Here is a 19,487-nt window from a genome sequence, read left to right as displayed (position 1 = left end):
AATAAACACCTTAATTTATTGGTATAAATGAGATAAAGTACATGTTTGGTATCAGTCAAATATTTAGTACCTAATACTTTATTACATAATCTTGATTACAAATTGCCTTATAAAAACAAATTCATCAAAACTCAACCCACAACATTTTGATATGAGACTAAATATTTTAAAGCAAAGTTCAGCTAATTCAACTGTGACTGATTAATGATGTATAGAAACCTCATGTAATTGATCACAGATTTCATTACTTTCAAATGACATAACATGACAGTCTGGTTAAACCCTCGACAAAACGTATTTACAGAAAAGCTCTTTAACACAAAGTAGTTCAATGCATGATGTCACAATAGAAATGTCCATTAAATCCATTGTTTGGCTCAGGTTCATCATCGACAGCAATTATTCAATTAACCTGACAAATCAAATACCGGTCATTGTGTGAGTGTGTTTTAGGGGTTGGTTTGAGAAAGACAAAGAAGGACACTTTTAGGCACTGCAGTGAGAGCGTTTACTGTAGAGACTGTCCTTCATAAAACATCCAGTCCACACTCTTATTTCAAATGGGAATAAAGCTTCCACAAAGGCCCAGCAGCAATATGATTGATGTGTCCAAAGCCGCTCCAGAAGACATGCTGTCCTTGCTTATTCCCATCTCAGTGACAAACAGAACAGATCTGTGTTGCTTATATGTTTGGTGATCACTCTTGGCTCATTTGAGATGCCAAACGACTCGCCGTGAATGTAGACAAGAGCAGGCGACCAAAAAAGAGCTGTCAAGACGGACAATCCTTACTTCTTGTTGTCAATCTATGTATAAGCAAATGCAAATATGCCATTCGTGTTCTGTGTTCCTGATGAAGTCAACGCATTTCAAATATTGCTGCTTTTGCATGAAGATGATCATGGTGACCAAGTAATTCTCCCAAAATCGTTCCATCTATTTTTAGTCAGAAAAAGTAGAAAAAATATCTGCACACTGTTAATGCCTTTATTTTAAATGTTTAAAAAGCGACGTTTCGGTCAGAAGACCTTCATCAAGCAAACACATGATATGAACACATCTATTTTTAGTACAATAAAGCCATGATTTCAGATTTGTTAATAGAGTTGTAATCAAACCCTTCTATGTCCATTCCCACACCACAGATAAACCGCATTCGCCGCGCAAGCCCACATGCTAATATGTAAAACAGAGATGTGTACTGTGCTACGCGGAAGGATTGATTTTAATAATTGGACTCCTGCCAGATTTCTCCCATCGAGTCTCAGCCAAGAAGGCCAATGCAAAAGCACTCCAAGCGGCTCCCAGCTATCTACCTTTAGAGGTTTCTGAAAGCGAGTGGCCGTGGAAACTTTCCCCTGGATTCATTCCAGCTCTATATGAACAGGCTTGTATAGTGCAGTTTGAATAACATCATTTAACCTCGGCGAACACTCTGTCTCATACAGTACAAAGACAGGATCTCGCATCACCGAATATCACAATATTTGATTGAAACGGATTTGGAACAATAGCATCCGTTCTTCAATTACTGCCATGTGTGCTCAGCTTAAAGGCAAACCGGTGCATTGAGTCAAAGCCACCGCTTTCCTGTCTAACTGGGCCAAGAACAAGTGCACAGTCATTCCAGCGGCTGGGGAAAGCACTGCGTCTCTGCAGGGCTCACCTGCACTCACTGCCAGCCTCCTCACAAACAGCAATCAACAGAATATGAAGGCCTTTACAGAATCACACCGAAGATAGTGATCAGCCATGAAAGACCTTAACAACCATGTCTTTGACTTCAAAACGACGTCCACAAACACACCAAAAAAGGCCTCATTTCTTGTGTTGTTGCATGTTACGGTGTTTTACGTGGTTCCGTGTGGTCTGAACTCAACTCTGGACAAGGTGACTTTCTGTCCAGTGTTGCATGAAGAAAGCTGAACAAAGTCTGAGTTTCAGAGTAGGCGACCCTCTGAAAAGGTTCACTCAAACCTATGAACAAACACTCTTCTAGTAACACTAATGGTGGTGGACGAGGAGACACCACCCCTCACAATGTAGAGCGCTTTGAGTGCTTAGAAAAGCAGAAAAGCGCTATATAAATGTAATGAATTATTATTATTATTATTAATAGAACATTTGCTCAAAGTTCTCTGGCCTTTAATAATGTTGTTAAAACGTTAGACAAAAACGTAATTTATAGATCATTCAAGGAATATTTTTTTTTCCTGAAACCTTCTAGTTGAACATTCATCTAGCATTTTCTTTAAATGTTACTACACTCTTAAACATAAAGGTGCTTAAAAGGTTCTTCACAGCGATGCCATAGAAGAACCAATTTTGGTTCCACAAAGAACCATTCAGCCAAAGGTTCTTTAAAGAACCATCACTTTCGTACCTTTTTTATAATCTGAAGAACCTTATTTTGCTACAAAGAACCCTTTTGTGAAACAGAAAGGTTCTTCAGATGTTAAAGGTTCTTTATGGAACCATTTAGACAAAAAGGTTCTTCTATGACATTATGAAGCACCTTTATTTTTAAGAGTGTAGTTTTAGAATGTTCATTACATTTAAAAGATTCAAAAGTAACGTTCACGTACTGTTTTCAAAATAATAAAATAGAACGTTCCCTTATCATTCACATAACTAAAAAAAACTATATGGACATATTGTACATGCAGAGTAACTTAATGGGAAAATTAGAAAATGGGGAAATTATTTTTGCAGCTGGATTTAGAGTTGACAAAAGCAAGCAAATCTCAGTTAAGCGGCTCATGATGCTCGCTATAAATGTTCTGTCAACTCAGAGTTTATGATTAGTGTGTGCACTTGAAAGTGTGGCATCTGCAGTCCAATCACACGAAACCTGAAGAGCGTTTGTTTGATTCACTTCTCACAAGAAGAGACGGTACAATCCACTTCTCTGCTGAAGATTAAGAGATTGTTACCAAAATATTATGAATTTAATTATGCATTTACAAGGCATTAAACACGCTGCTGCTGCTGCCGTCAAAGACATGCAGATAAAAATATATTTACATGGCAAAATTTAAGAATTATTTCCCTTGAATTAAGAATCTGTTTCCTTGTTCAATTGATTAATTCTTTTTTTTTAATTTAAATCATGGCCACAGTTACTCTACTCATTCCCTCTTTTATTATTAAGTTAAATCTTAATTCTTAACACACACTCACACACATATATATACACAGTATCTCACAAAAGTGAGTACACCCCTCACATTTTTGTAAATATTATATTATATCTTTTCATGTGACAACACTGAAGATATGACACTTTGCTACAATGTAAAGTAGTGAGTGTACAGCTTGTATAACAGTGTAAATTTGCTGTCCCCTCAAAATAACTTAACACACAGCCATTAATGTCCTGTGAGAGAGCCGGCAGCACTCATGCAGCCCCAGACCATGACACTCCCACCACCATGCTTGACTGTAGGCAAGACAAACTTGTCTTTGTACTCCTCACCTGGTTGCCGCCACACACGCTTGACACCATCTGAACCAAATAAGTTTATCTTGGTCTCATCAGACCACAGGTCATGGTTCCAGTAATCCATGTCCTTAGTCTGCTTGTCTTCAGCAAACTGTTTGCAGGCTTTCTTGTGCATCATCTTTAGAAGAGGGTTCCTTCTGGGATGACAGCCATTGCAGACCAATTTGATGCAGTGTGCGGCGTATGGTCTGAGCACTGACAGGCTGACCCCCCCACCCCTTCAGCCTCTGCAGCAATGCTGGCAGCACTCATACGTCTATTTCCCGAACACAACCTCTGGATATGACGCTGAGCACGTGCACTCAACTTCTTTGGTCGACCATGGCGAGGCCTGTTCTGAGTGGAACCTGTCCTGTTAAACCGCTGTATGGTATTGGCCTCCGTGCTGCAGCTCAGTTTCAGGGTCTTGGCAATCTTCTTATAGCCTAAGCCACCTTTACGTAGAGCAACAATTATTTTTTTCAGATCCTCAGAGAGTTCTTTGCCATGAGGTGCCATGTTGAACTTCCAGTGACCAGTATGAGAGAGTGAGAGCGATAACACTAAATTTAACACACCTGCTCCCCATTCACACCTGAGACCTTGTAACACTAATGAGTCACATGACACCGGAGAGAGAAAATGGCTAATTGGGCCCAATTTGGGCATTTTCACTTAGGGGTGTACTCACTTTTGTGGCCAGCGGTTTAGACATTAATGGCTGTGTGTCGAGTTATTTTGAGGGGACAGCAAATTTACACTGATATACAAGCTGTACACTCACTACTTTACACTGTAGCAAAGTGTCATTTCTTCAGTGTTGTCACATGAAAAGATATAATAAAATATTTACAAAAATATGAGGGGTGTACTCACTTCTGTGAGATACTGTGTGTGTATATATATATATATATATATATTTTTTTTTTTTTTTTTCATCTGTCATGTAAGAGGTCTGTATGTTTGAGAAGGCAGCTGAAAGAAAGTATCTGAATAAGAAAGTAAATCAACTGAATTTATTTAATAATTTAGTTCAAAAAGAGCATATAAAAACATGTAAATTTAGGGCTGATGGAGAAGAACAGTAGGAAACGGAGCAGTTTTATGTCGTCTCGCTGAATAAAGATGTCTGCCCTGACAACATTTCCCGATCGCTTACAGTTTTTTTTAAGAGAAAACGTTGTAATGACTTATGCATGTCATATCAATCCATCATTTCTGTTAGTGCGTGTTTAACAGGGCAGGTTATTATGAGCGAGAGGCGCTTGTGCAGCATGTCAGCCCCAAGGGATGCTGTTTCTCCTGCTCTCAAACACCGAGACGTCACTCCTGCTGATGCTCTTCATTGTGAATATTTCACAGAGCCTCTCCTGCCCATGAATAATGGATGACAGCGAAATATAGAATCTCTTGTACATACATGGAGAATTCTGTCTGTGTTTGTCCTCTTTTCATCTCTCTCTCCCTGTTGTTTGTTTCCACGTCCCACTCGCTCTGAATATTTCAGTGTGTTTTTTAAATATGTCTCTCTGGCTTCCCTCAAATGGGTTTGTGGTGTCTCTGCTGCTCTCACTAGCCACGTAAATCATTAAAAAACAGCAACAACATAAAGATCCACCTTGAAAGGCAGGGAACATGAACAAAGTATTACGATCAGACTGCAGATGGCACAGCGTCTCTTTGCTGAACGCCTGTCTGAAAATCAAGATCTTTCACTGGAGAAATATTTGTTTCTGATAACTGGACAAACTCTGTCTCCAAACAGTGCGGAAACTATAGCGCAGATCTAAATGGATCAATGAACTGCAATGCAGACACAGCTCATATCACAGTAAAATATGACAAATTCCTAGAACTTAGAAGGTTCATCTACTTAATTTCATTTAATAAACCTAAAAGTTATCATGGCTTAAAATCTGCCCATTTATATTAAGTCAAGCAAGATATCTTAGTATATGTGCCATGCAAGTTGTTCCCTTTAAATGTTCAGTCTTACATGCTTCATCTCATGATTTCTATATGAAGTGCATATTATGGTGGTCATTTCTACAGCAAAAAAGGGGCCACTAAACTTTCCCCTTTAAATTGGTTTCCAGGGATATTTATAACCATTATAAGGGCAAATTCTTACATTTACTTAACAAATTCCATTTGAATAATAAGACACTATAGAGCGGCTGTTATCAATCAAATGAAATCGCTATAAACAAAATCCATCTTTGCACTGCAGAAGTGGCACAGAAGCTGCATCTGAAGTGGCATTTAGATGCATCTACACAGACTGTTTAATGCAGCTCAGAGATGCCATGAGTCCATGCCCGAACTAAAACTGGACAGACTGGCTATCCTATGCACATTAAGAACAAAATACTTATTGCCTAAATTAATGACAAAGTCAAACAAAATTAATGACAATGTCATGAGAACACCCATTACACTCATGAACACTCATGAAAACAACAGAAAAAAAAGTCAAACACCGACTTCAGCACTTGACACACGACCAGATTGACAGTTAACTAACAATTCGCTCACGGTCAAGAGGAATCAAGATTTGATGTACTATAGCTTCAGGACTCAAAAAGCAAGCTGCAGAAATGCTTCATTATCTTTCCAACACATTGTGTCCTCAAACTTACTGCCACAGCAACACATTAACAATTTAATGTTAAACATCCAGTTTAACATCATGGCCTCTGTCGCTCATCCGCTGGGGCCTCATAGGCAAAATAAAAAGAAGAGAGCAGAACAAATGCTATTCCAACACAACAACAGATAATTAAGGGTTGTTCACAAAGGACGTGTTCCGTCTCACTTTTTATAATAGCAAGGATAAACTGAATAGACTTTGCTGACGGCTGTTAGAAATTCAGAAAGTAAATCTTTCAGTGTTGTTTAATTAGATTATTTTCCTTTTTTTTGATTTAAAGCCTCAACCAGTGTTGGGTAAGTTACTTTCAAAAAGTAATTCATTACTATTACTAATTACATCATCAATATTGTATTTAAATGACTTTACTAATTACTCTGTCTGAAAAGTAATTTAGTTACTCAATAAGTAACTTAATTATTCAAATCGCTAATTAGTGAAGTGAAGTGACATACTGCCAAGTTTGGTGACCCATACTCGGAATTCGTGCTCTGCATTTAACCCATCCAACGTGCACACACACAGCAGTGAACACACACACACACCGTGAACACACACACACACACACACACAGCAGTGAACACACACACACACACACACACACACACACAGCAGTGAACACACACACAGCAGTGAACACACACACAGCAGTGAACACACACACACACACACACACACACACAGCAGTGAACACACACACACACACACACACACACACACAGCAGTGAACACACACACAGCAGTGAACACACACACACACACAGCAGTGAATACACACACACACACACACAGCAGTGAACACACACACACACACACACAGCAGTGAACACACACACACACACACACACACACAGCAGTGAACACACACACACACACACACGCACACACACACAGCAGTGAACACACACACACACACACAGCAGTGAACACACACACACACACACACAGCAGTGAACACACACACACACACACACACACACACACACACAGCAGTGAACACACACACACACACACACACACAGCAGTGAACACACACACACACACAGCAGTGAACACACACACACACACACACACACACACACAGCAGTGAACACACACACACACACAAACAGCAGTGAACACACACACACACACAGCAGTGAACACACACACACACACAGCAGTGAACACACACACACACACACACACACAGCAGTGAACACACACACACACACAGCAGTGAACACACACACACACACACACAGCAGTGAACACACACTCTCTAACCATTAGGCCACTAAATGTAGGTCGGCTACATTTAGGCTACATTTTAAAATCCCTATAAACCTTAAAGCATAGACAATAGAAATTTAACTCTTTATTCTTTCAATTCGAGTCAAACATAGAATAGTTTAGCCTTTTAGCTTTAAAACAACTGTAATACATAAACATTTTTTATTAAATGTAACCTTCTTTGGTTAACAAATAGAAATACTCTGCAAAATATCTGAATAACAAAAAAGCTTAAGAAAAGTTAAACAATACATTTCAGTTTGGCAAGATGTTCAGGAAAAGCCCAACTAGGATTTTACCCGCACAGGTTTCTGTAAAAATAACACGTTAACTAATGTAGGTAAGAATAAATTACAGAAATGATCTCCTCCTCTGAATAAAGCCGCATCAGATCGCCCTGTTCTTCTGAGGTAAATTCCTCATAGCAGGTCTTCTTTCAAAAACTATGAAAATTAGATGAATCTTGAATTTCTTATATTTTTTATCTATTTTTTGTATCTAGGTGAGGGCGTTTGTGGGCAGGTGACTGCATACGAGCTCAAATACGACTGTTTAATTTTAAATAAGACTGCATCTTGCTTTAGTTTCATACGGATTACATAATCAGGAATATTAATTTTCGATTTGAATTTCTGCATTTAAAAGTAGACACTTCAAGCTTTCTATAGACATATTTCTCATGACTCAGTGTCACTTATTCGCTGAGTTTGTGATGCATAGACAGTTGCTCATGGAGACCGAGACGGCAGAAAGCGCACCCTGTTTGTTTTGTTTATTTTACAAAAGCACAATGTTTTCTTGTTATTATCAGTGCACACAAATAAAAGTAGGCCATTTATAGATTAGATTGATTTTAGTCGTATCTGTATCGGAGTAGTTAAGGTTTCTCTGTGAATCAGGAAAAACTGAAAGTGAACGCGCCAGCGCGCAGAGGGTTAAACGCTGCATTCAGTTTTATCTTTAGACTGTAAATTTCGATTTCAAATTTTAAATATTGATTTTAGAACTGTTGAAATTATTTACAGTATGTAACGCAAGAACTTTATAAGTAACAGTACAGTAATCTTACTGTAACAGTAATCCCTTACTTTTCTTTTGCAGTGGATAAGTCATTTAATTACAGTAACACGTTACACCCAACACTGGCCTCAACCCAGCCAAATATTAACACATTTAAACTCAGCACAAATATTAATTACTGAAAAAAGGGAATAAGTTTAAACATGCCTCTGGATCTGCATTTATATTCACAGGGGGAATTTGAAAAGGGGAAGGAGCATCGTATTCAGTGAATTACAGCAATGTTGTGATCGTAGGTCTCTGCACACATTCACTGCAGGCTCTCATGTGCTGTCACAGTAATTTGACAATGATAATCATGGGTAATGATCATTAAACCCAGCAGTAAACACTGTCATAGACTGCTTTACAGCAAATCAGCTGTATTCATTCATAACTATAAAACAACACAAAGAATTACATCCAACACATGAACACTGAGGACCTTTTTCACTTTAAAAAACCTTAACAAGCACACCTGTGAGCACCTGAACCAAAGCGGTGTCAATCAGCAGATTTATCACGCATTCAGTGACAATGCTTAAAACTAATTCCATCAAAATGACAAGGTCCAAATAGCTGTCGAGACCGTCAAAAATGAATGTCAAGAAACCTGCTTTAATGTGAACTCATTTGACTAATTGCATTATTTTGCAAATGCATCATGCAATATGAATCATCAGTTCATCATACGAATCACTTAAACATCAATCCAGAAAACGGCAGAGAGCAGGGACTTACAGTCTGGACAGAGCCGCGTTCTTCTGAAACAGGAGCTCTGGAAGCTGGTGAAGCTGGTTTCTGTTCAGACGCCTTTGAGAAAAGAAGAAACAAACACATTCACAGGCTGAGCAAACAGTGCTAGATCTACATGTGATTAGCAAACCCATGATTAGGACACAAAACTGCTGATTCAGGCCTCGCAAGGAGGCGCCTTTGGAGTCTTATCGTTAGTTACTTCAGGGTATTGCTTCAGAAATCCATGTTTAAATGTAAAGTACATAGTAGTTAAGGCCACCTAATATAAAGTGGGACCTATTTTTGTAATGGAAGAAGTGTTTACTGTTGAATAAAAGAACGACATAGTTCACTTCTGCTGTCTATCAGCAATAATCAGTGTCAAAATGATTGAGAAATCAAAGAAGGCAGGCTTTACTGAATTCTCAATGTGATGCTTAAAGATGAAAAATTGTGAGGTAAGATGAAGGCTATAGCTGATTTACAACAGAAATGCAAAACATGACATTAATACAGGCATGCACATTATTCAATTTAGCCTTTTTGAATTTAAAATATATAACATATAATTTACATTTAAGACTAAATTAAAATATTTTACAATGATGTTTATAGCATGCAGCTCATATGACCTGGAGGCCTGTAAGGCCCATAGTTTGAGCGCACAGCGTGGCTGTTGTCAGTGAACACTCACAGTCTCTCCAGCTCTCTCATGTCATCAAACGCGCCGCGCTCCACAGTCCCAATCTGGTTCTCCATCAGCTGCCTGTTTAGAGACAGGACAAATCACCGGAAATGACTGAGATTTGAGGAGTGGAGCAGGAAAAGAGCTGGTGCTTGTGGATGAAGCCACTGCACATATAAGACTACAAAACAGGAATTCTGTGAGCTTCATGTGGCTTTAGACCCGTTTCACAACAAACTCACGAGCAGGGTGTTAGCAAAGCAGCCGTGTATCTATACAGAAAGTAAAACGATTCCTTTTTTTACTGGCAATACATTATAAAATGCTTATAGCATGTTGACCTGAGAAACAAACTTGGTTGTCAAGCAAATAATATAAGGAGGAAGAGCACATTTCCATCCAAAACAACCAAAGCCTTAAATTGTAGCTATAAACTGGTTATAGTACTGTTTGTGGGGGAGTTTGACTTTTTTTCAATCAACGGGTGAGCAGTTCACTCCAGTGTTTGCTTTACAAAAGCCTAGACTGCAAAATATAGTGCTGATAAATAGTTTCACGGTGCATTTTCGATGTGATTTAGTGAAATAATATGGCCCATGCTTGTGTTTTTGGTTGCACCGCTCTGCCTACACAAGCACCGTGAAGAGAGTTCCCTTGGAAAGACATTTAGGACAAACTGGCTTTAATGCAGTGTCAGGATATTTGTCTGCCCTTGAGATTCTGAGGATGTCAAACAGAGATTATACCTTCACAAAAGCGTCAGTCCATCAAAATGCCATACATGCTTTTTTGCAACAAGAAAGAAAGAAAGAAAGAAAGTGAAATACGCATGTAGAGCAACTTACAAAACTCGAAGATACTTGAGTCCAGAAAAGTCATTTCTGTTGATGCGTGTGAGATTGTTTCCATTCAGTTCACTAAAAAATGAAACATATGTTATTAGTAAATCTATTGTCAATACAGGTATGCATATAACATTACTGTAACGACTTATGCTCAACAGGTGTTTATAAGAGTCACTGGACATTAATACATAAAGCATAGTCAAGACAAAAACAGCCAGAGGGTGAATTAATATGATTTAAACTCTTAGGACAATTGATCAAATAATGTGCAATGAGTTGCAATTGACTGAGTAACGCATAACAGTTCAGAATGTTATTACATATACAATTTGCCGCTGAAAAATACTGTGTGGGTTCTTTGCAAATGTCTGCTCATTATTGGGAACATGTGTTTCTTTTTTGTTGTAAACCTCTCCCCCAATCACTAACAGAAACACACACTCGCACAAATCTCCCATGAATACTGGATACAAAGTCATGCACTTTCTATCGGTTCTAATGACCACTCGTGGGAGCACAGCTAAACAGAGACAGAGAGATTGCAGACAGATGTATGCACAGGTGCACAGGCACAGCCAAATAAATAATGGGCTGCCGGATCTCCTGATATGTAGATGTTCTGCGTATTATTGCTTTGGAGTTCAGCCTTTCTGCTCTCTCTTCCTTTAAGAGCTGGTGGCAAAAGCACTGAAGAGAAGTTTCCACAAGAAGAAACCAGCTGATTTTAAAATGGACATGTACAAGAACTGTCCCATATATCAGACTCCAATGAACCAATCAACTTACTTTGTCTACTTGAAATAAACAGCACCTGTGACAGTCAAGACTCCAGATTCATCCTGGAGCTCAATCCATCAAGTCTCCTCCAAAGTAGATGAGATCCCTCACTGATCAAATCACATGCCAACAATACATACATTACAATATGTATTTAATACGAAACTCATGATGATAAGAAGACTGTTGCTTGTTTGGAAACAAAGCCATGGATGCAAAAAAACAAGAAAATATCCAACAAAAACAGCCTCAAGAGTAGCGGGATACAAAATAAAACCTAATGGATTGCATAAATCGAAAATTTCATCATATGAGGGAATCAAAAATCAGAAACATCTGAGTAAGAATGAGCAGTTTTACTTGTTCACAATTCTTGTAAGGAGAGATTTAGTGCTGATTTGTTAAACTGCTGTCTAGCTTTAATCAGTATAAATCTACAAGTGTGTAAAATATATAATAATAATTTCATACCTTGAACATTTGCTGGTTAACTCGTACAACTTGTGCACTTTGTAATAATGTCGAACTAAACATTTTACATTGAAGTCATTTTAAATCACATTTAATAATCTTTTGTCTTGTATTAAAGTACACTTATTTTGATGTGTTGACTAAGATACTAAATCACATGTACAGTAGCTATAATTTTAACTGTAGTATGCTATTTGATATTACATGTAATTAATTTAATATATATTTAAATATATCTCATTACAAAACTCATTACAAATCTGTCATTAAAACATATTACATGCAAGTCTTTGCATTAAAATATATTTAAATTGATCACAAATGCTTTAACCATAGTATATATTAACCATGACCCAAGACAATAAAAATAATTCTGAAATTACATATAAAGATGTACTTAATCACCACTTGAGTGGGTCATAAAAGCATTAAGTTCAACTAATTGCATTTTATATAAATTGAAACTATAATAATGTAACATTTAATCGATTAAGTGTTCAAAAATTGTCCAAAAAAGTTGTGTTCATTAATTTCACTCTTAAATATATTGTTTTAAAATTATTATTTCCATTTGTAAAAGTATGCTGAAGTATACGTCTTTTTTTCGCAAGGACAATGGTTCATATTTCTTTTGCTGTGACATTACCTCATAAATCTCTTTTTAAAAGCAATATGTCTCATTGACACTTCCATTGAACTTTAATTATACTTGCAATTGGATCATCCTAAACACATCTCAACAGCAGGTCTAAAGAGCCTGATTAGATAAGCTAAGGCAAGTTTTGTGATGGGTAATTATGCCTGATGAAGGTCTTGCATCCCTTCAGGAGACTGTTAAAGCACTGGAAGCGGATCAGGATCAGGATTGATCTTTATCCAGATCAGCAGGACTGACTGCAGTGTGCACGGCCCACACGGAAAACATCTGCCGTAGGATTTACTTTACACTCAGAAACTGGTAGTACATTTCACAAATAGTTACAAAGAAACGGAAAGTAACACTTGTATTATTGCAAATTAAACGTGAACTTTTGAGGTAGAAAGACTGAAATCATTAGTTTTTTGTAAAACATACTCAGATGATCGTAGTTTTATTTTCAACTTAGAAAGATCTTGTTTTTTTTTACAGCGCATGCAACCGTGATGAAAGTGGGAAAGTTTGAATGCACCAGTAGGTTTTAGCAATCAATAAACTCTAAATCCATGCACTATACGAATGAGTAACTAAATGTGTAAAAAATGTGAAACTATTTAACCATATGTGCTTACCATAAATAAACCTTTCACAGCCATGCTAAATGTCTCAAGTTTCATGTATTTATAAAACCCTTTAAAACTAGAACGATGGCCAAAGTGCTGAACATTATAGAAAGAAAGAAAGAAAGAAAGAAAGAAAGAAAGAAAACAACTGAAACTAACCATTTTAATTTACAATACCCAAAATTGTAGTGTGCACTTTTTTTTTTTTGCCAAATTTCTGTTGTGATTCAGATTGATTCTTTTGAATTGTCTCTAAGAAAATAGAATAAAATAAGCTACTGGTTCTCTGTAATGTAAACCTTAAAGGAATGCATGCAAGTCATCAAGCTCAGTCGATTATGCTCTAATGAACACAGTCCCTGTATGAGTAAAACATCAAGTGCTCATTACAGCTCATTCAGACCACTAAAAACCTGACTGTGATTTGAGTTTAAAGAGCAAACTCTACTTCTGGCAAAGTGCCACAACCATTTCTGCCATAACACAGTTGAGTTAGGGGGAAAAAAGCAACAGCTCATTATCCAGCTAATGAATTAAAAGAGAAAAAAGCACATTTCATAGAAACCCTTTGATGCTGTAACGCAGGGCTTGGTGGGCCAGTTATAGAGCTTTAACGAGTCGGATCCATCAAGCAACCTAATTCTTCTGAATGGATTGCTAGGCACGTTCTCAGGTAGAGGTTTCCACAAGGGCCACCCTGAAACGTCCTCACAGAGTTGCAAAAGAAAGGTCAAGAGGTTAATCAATGAGGGTTTATAAACGGCTCCTTGATTCCTCGTTTAAATCACTGAAAGCCAAATCATTGCTTTCACCTGCACAGAATCACCAGCTAGGCTTCTACTGCATTTCCACTGCTACATTTGGAGACTCAATTTAGGACATCTAATCAAGTGAAAAATACATATTCTAAAATGCATTTGAAAAACATTAATTTCATGCCAAGTATACTACAAATACATTCACATATTTATGTGCTTAATAAAAATACCCTGCTGTTGTACTTTTAGTATACTAAACTGCTATAGCCTACTTAAAGTGCTAAATTGGAACAACAGATGTTGTACTTGATGCACTTTAATTGTGCAGGAGTAGTGCTGAAGTCCAACTAAAGATATACTGAAGTATATGATTGTGCTAAAGTGGAGCTATTGCAAGTATACTTCAGGTACACTTTTAATATCTTGCAATATTAATTGGCTTAATATTAAGACAAGTAGTACTCCGAGTAAAGTTTAATTATCATTTATATAACAGTTATTTTATAACAGTCTCAAGCAATACGTCAGTATATATGTTAATAGATTTGAACCATACTTATTATGAAATAAATGCATTTGAAACATTTTCCCCCGGTTTCACAGACAAGGCTTAAGTCTAGTCCTAGACTAAAATGTAAATCTGAGCTGTTTTAACTGAAAGAAACTTGCACTGACTGATCTTTAAATATATCAGTGTCTTTGTTTTGTCTCAAGATGGACACCAGTAATGTTTTTTTCTAAGCACATTTATAAAAATCACTTAAATGTGCTAATTGAACTATGGCCTAATCCTGGTCATGTGTGTCACGACACAGGCTAGGAGACACAGAGGTATGTGGTCAAACAAGGGTATGTATTTGAAAGAGACAGAGGAGTATCCAGGAGGAACGAGAGGCGAGTGAAGCACAACGTGACAAGGTCCCGATGGCTTAGCTTGCAGTGACTGACTGTGATCTCTTGCAGGAGTCCGGGGAGCGGTGGAGAAACTGGAACTTCTGAGGTAAGGAAACACACAGGTAAGCGCAAAGGGCTCTTGCTTGGTTCAATAATGTGACCGGTAGAACGGACGAGGAAGGAGTGTGGAGAGTGTGCAGATATAGTGGAGCTTGATTAGCTGCAGCTGGTGCAGGGAATCAGAACGCAGGTGATTGTGATCTTGTAAACGTGGGTGCTGATGACTGCAGTGACTGTGGTGACTGAAACTCTCTCACATTGTGCTGGTTTCAGCTGGTTCTTAGCTGGTCATGCGCTGGTCCTAAGCAACTAACTCCTGCTGAGGACCAGCACATGACCAGCTTAAACCAGCTCAAACCAGCAGCCATGCTTCAAAACATACCTAACCAGCATATGCTGGCTTTTTCAACAGGGAAGAACTACATAAGGAACTGAAGCAGCACTACATGTCTGCTTTTCTCCACTAGACAGAGCACATGATCATACCCATCTCTGCTGCTATGTGACTGCCATCACAAAGACCTCTCACAGACAAAAGCTCTACATTCACAAGCTAATCTTATATTGGTTATGAGATTTATCACTGGGATCCAGCAGTAGATCCTACAGTGTTTCTCCATCTGACCTGCCGTCCACTTTCAAGACAATCAATAAGCAATCAGTAGGAAGCTCACAGGGACATATGGCCTGCATTCTTGAGCACATCAGAGCTGGACTTCATACGCGAGCGGCCCAATCCTCTGAGCAATCGCTGCAGTTTAAAGAGAATTCTCAATCAGATCACTCACTCTTGACACATCGGCGCCGTTTGATCTCAGGCACAGCAGCTTCCGAAGTGTGTATAAATAGATGCGCTAGCATAGATAAAATAAGAAGGATCGAGTCTCTGGACGTCTGGAAATGAATGCAGGGTACATATAAAATGACTGAGATTATTCATTTAAAGAGCAGAGAGACTTATGCATCTCACAGAGCATGAAAAAATCTGTCTACATTAAACTCATACGCCGGTCGCATCATGTCTGCAGATCAGAAAGCCTAGAGAGCTGCTCGGGGCGGGGGGGGCGCTTACTTTTGCACACACTGTGTTAATGGTGTAATCTGGGTGAGCACACCTTCACTACTAGTCGTCTGGCACATGCATACATTTACACAAGCCACATTCCCATGCAGAGAGCCAGAAAATGTTTGTCTGGTGATCTGGTGACGGCCTGTGAGCATGTGTTTTAGGTCTGAAGTGCAGGTTAATGGGGAAACCTTGTTGGGTGAGGAGAAGCGGGGGGTTGAGGTGTGATTTTCACACTTCCTGAACACATAGTCATTACAGAATCCATCAAAGACATCCAAGGGGTGGTGTTTGATAAAAACACCCTATGACAAGTGCAAATTGAATTGTTTTGTTGATCCACCCTCAACTATCAGCCTTTCCAGACTGAACGCAGAGACTGACGGCTGTTCCTGCCTTGTAAAAGTACTCGAGACACTCTGTCTGTATCAGTCGATCAGTCGAGTTATATACAGTCATGTAATGTATTTGACTTGATATGCATGACTAAAGCAAAAACGATCCTGTTTCACTCTTCACTTCCACACAATGAGCCTCTGAAATCTCACGATGTAGTTCACTGTATATTATTCTAGTAAACTAGATCCGCTTGTTTCCTTGAAATTCGTTAGATTTCAAATCCGAATTCCTTCAAATTTCAAAATGGTTCCAGTGCTTCTCTAACATGTATAATTCATCAGATATTTCCTCAGAACTATTTCAAGAGTAGCATTTAGTGGAAAAAGGCTCCTTCAGTAAATATTTCATCCCAAATATATGACCCTGGACCACATGAGTAACACAGGTATATTTGTAGCAATAGCCAACAATACATTGTATGAGTTAAAATTATACATTTCTCTTTTATGACAAAAATCATTAGGATATTAAGATCATGTTCCATGAAGATATTTAGTAAATGTCCTACTGTAAATATATCAAAACTTCATTTTTGATTAGTAATATGCATTGCTAAGAACTTCATTTGAACAACTTTAAAGGAGATTTTCTCAATATTTAGATTTTTTTGCTCCCTCAGATTCCAGATTTTCAAATAGTTGTATCTCAGATAAATATTATCCTATCATAACAAACCATACACCAATGGAAAGATTATTTATTCAGATGATGATCATGTAGAAATCTCAATTTCACCAAATTGACCCTTATGACTGGTTTTGTGCTGCATGGTCACATATCTCATTTGAAAGTGTGAAAGCGACTATAAAATGACTCTGGTCGAAAGAGTGAACGGAAAGGGGAAAGTTCTCAACAGCTGAAAGAGTGATAGGAAGTTTCCCTCCTCCCACAGCATGTGTCAACACACGGACGCATCCGTGCCGATCTCGTCTGATCATACCTGTGCCTCATTGATCTATTGTTCTCACTCAATTCCTCTTGGTAATGATGCAGACCCCCCCCCACCCCCCCACCAACACCCACACACATGCAGATGGATGTAAAGTGTCTACTCACAGCCGCTCTGTGGTTCGAGGTATGTTCCTGGGCATGGTTTTGAGCCCCAGCCCGTGGCAGTCCACTGTGGTGCCGCTGCAAGTGCAGAGCCCAGGGCATGCTGTGGCAGCCTTGCACAGCAGCAGTATCCGGATGCACGCCTCCACCAGTCTTCCTACAGTGTGTCCTCCTCTCGCAGGCATGATCTCGCACGCTTTGAGACGCGAGCGCCCGGGCTAGTGCTCTCCCGTTTCCAGAACGCGTGGATAGAGAAAAAAATCAGCTCCTGAGCTCTCACTTTGTGCACAAACTCTCCTTTCCCTCTTCTTTGAGGAGTTGCTTTGCTGCTTCTTCTCCTGCCTCACTGCTTTGCTCAGCAGCGCTCTGCCGTCTGCCTGAAGAAAGGGGGATACGGAACAGCACAGGAACAAAAAATCTCTATCCTCTCTTACACACACACACACACACACGGCAGTAATCCATCACAAGGATCTACAAATAGCAGTTCCTGGACTCCTCCCACCCCCTACCCTCTCTCACACCCCTCCCTATCAAACCCTGCTCTCCCCCACCCCTGCCAGAACCTTAAACTCCCCTCTCTCAGGCTCACAGGAGCCCCTGCAGACAGACGGCGCAGCGATGGCCTCCCCACATGGCACGCCGCAGCCGTCCTCAGGCAAGGGCCCCTGTGAAGAGAGTGGCCCGGGGAGGGGTCCACTGGGGAAAGGCAGTGTGCCCATACCCCCCATCATCCCTCCCCTCCCCAAAAGAGCAGTGTATAATCATGTTTTGGGATGGGGGAAGGTTAGAAATGCAGAGAGCAAAATGACAGAGCCTTTGTGGAAAGCATGGAGGAGGACTTTTTTTTTTTGTCGCTCGACTTCATTGAAAACCAAACCTTTGCTCAAGTTTGAAGGAGATCTTGTGAGCATAACAAATACATAACAATTCACATCTCCCATCAGAACAGAGCTCTTGTTTGTTTAGACGGTCATTTTTCTGCATCGGATGATGACATAAATGTTGATTGTCTCAATGTTACACTTTGGTGTTGTTTCCTTGTAGTAAAGTTTAAAAGAATGAATGCAATGACATCATGCTATGTTGTGTTGATTTGCAGCAATAGACAAGACATTGTCAGCATTTATTTCCGTGCTCATACTGTACCAGCAAGAAGTCTGAATGTGGATATACTGAATAATATGAATACTGATTAAATTAAAGCCCAAATGAAAACATGACTACAAAAATCAATGACATTCTCTGTAGCAAGCAATTACTACAATGTTTAAAAGCAAAAAACATAAATTATATCTTCAAGCAGTAAGCATGATAAAAAAGTAATGCATTTCAATCTTATTTTAATTGGCTTTTATTGGTGTTCTTGTGTTAGATACTTATAACATGTCATAATGCAAAGGACATAATGTGATGAATAAGCATTATGGCAGACTGGACATTGTCATGTTGCATATCCATCCAGTGTAAAGTGTCAGCAACACTAACAATAACAATGTGTCCATCTTAATGAAAGGTTTTTCTGGACAAAAGAATATGCTGAAAAGACTTCTCCACACATCTGATTACTTCACACACATTCCTCCACTGCTCCCCCTTGTGGCTAAAATTAAACAATCATTTTGCAAAAGTTTCTTTCAGTTAGTTACATGCATTTCTTTATACTGACTACTTCACTAAAACAAAAAAAAAGACAAAAACAATTCTACAACCAGCTAGACATTTACCTCATTTAATTTCCAAAATGCACTAAAACCACCAAAACACTTCAAATGCTCTTGACTCATTCTACCATTGAATAGCCTATTTAACTGTATTTTACTGTAGGTCTATTCACAACAAGACTGAATATTTGTTGCAAAAGTTCTTTGCAGAAAAATGATTGCTAAGGACCTTCACGTTGGAGAAGAGCCAATGAAGAACACTGACCAGTGAGCCCAGATTGTAGTGATGCTGCTCAATGCAGTGCAGTGATGGTGCCAAACTCAAGAGGAACTAGACATTCAGATATTGGATGT

At 38.8% G+C, this 19,487-nt stretch overlaps 1 protein-coding gene across 1 annotated transcript in view; it reads right to left on the bottom strand.

The window, feature by feature from the left end:
* Positions 1-17,921, bottom strand: part of LOC306882873 (slit homolog 1 protein-like) — a 98,681-nt gene extending 80,760 nt beyond the window's left edge. The window contains exons 1-4 of the mRNA XM_079437857.1: positions 17,473-17,921; positions 10,732-10,803; positions 9,896-9,967; positions 9,205-9,276 (exon numbers count right to left, since the gene is read on the bottom strand). Of these exons, the coding sequence (XP_079293983.1) occupies positions 9,205-9,276; positions 9,896-9,967; positions 10,732-10,803; positions 17,473-17,654 (398 nt within the window). The 5' untranslated portion in view covers positions 17,655-17,921. The remainder of the gene's footprint in view (positions 1-9,204; positions 9,277-9,895; positions 9,968-10,731; positions 10,804-17,472) is intronic.
* Positions 17,922-19,487: the final 1,566 nt, after the last annotated feature.

This window comes from Barbus barbus (assembly GCF_936440315.1).
Source record: "Barbus barbus genome assembly, chromosome: 16".
Lineage (NCBI taxonomy): Eukaryota > Metazoa > Chordata > Actinopteri > Cypriniformes > Cyprinidae > Barbus > Barbus barbus.
Note: the sequence above shows the minus strand (reverse complement) of the source record. Positions and strands in the feature narration are given on the sequence as shown.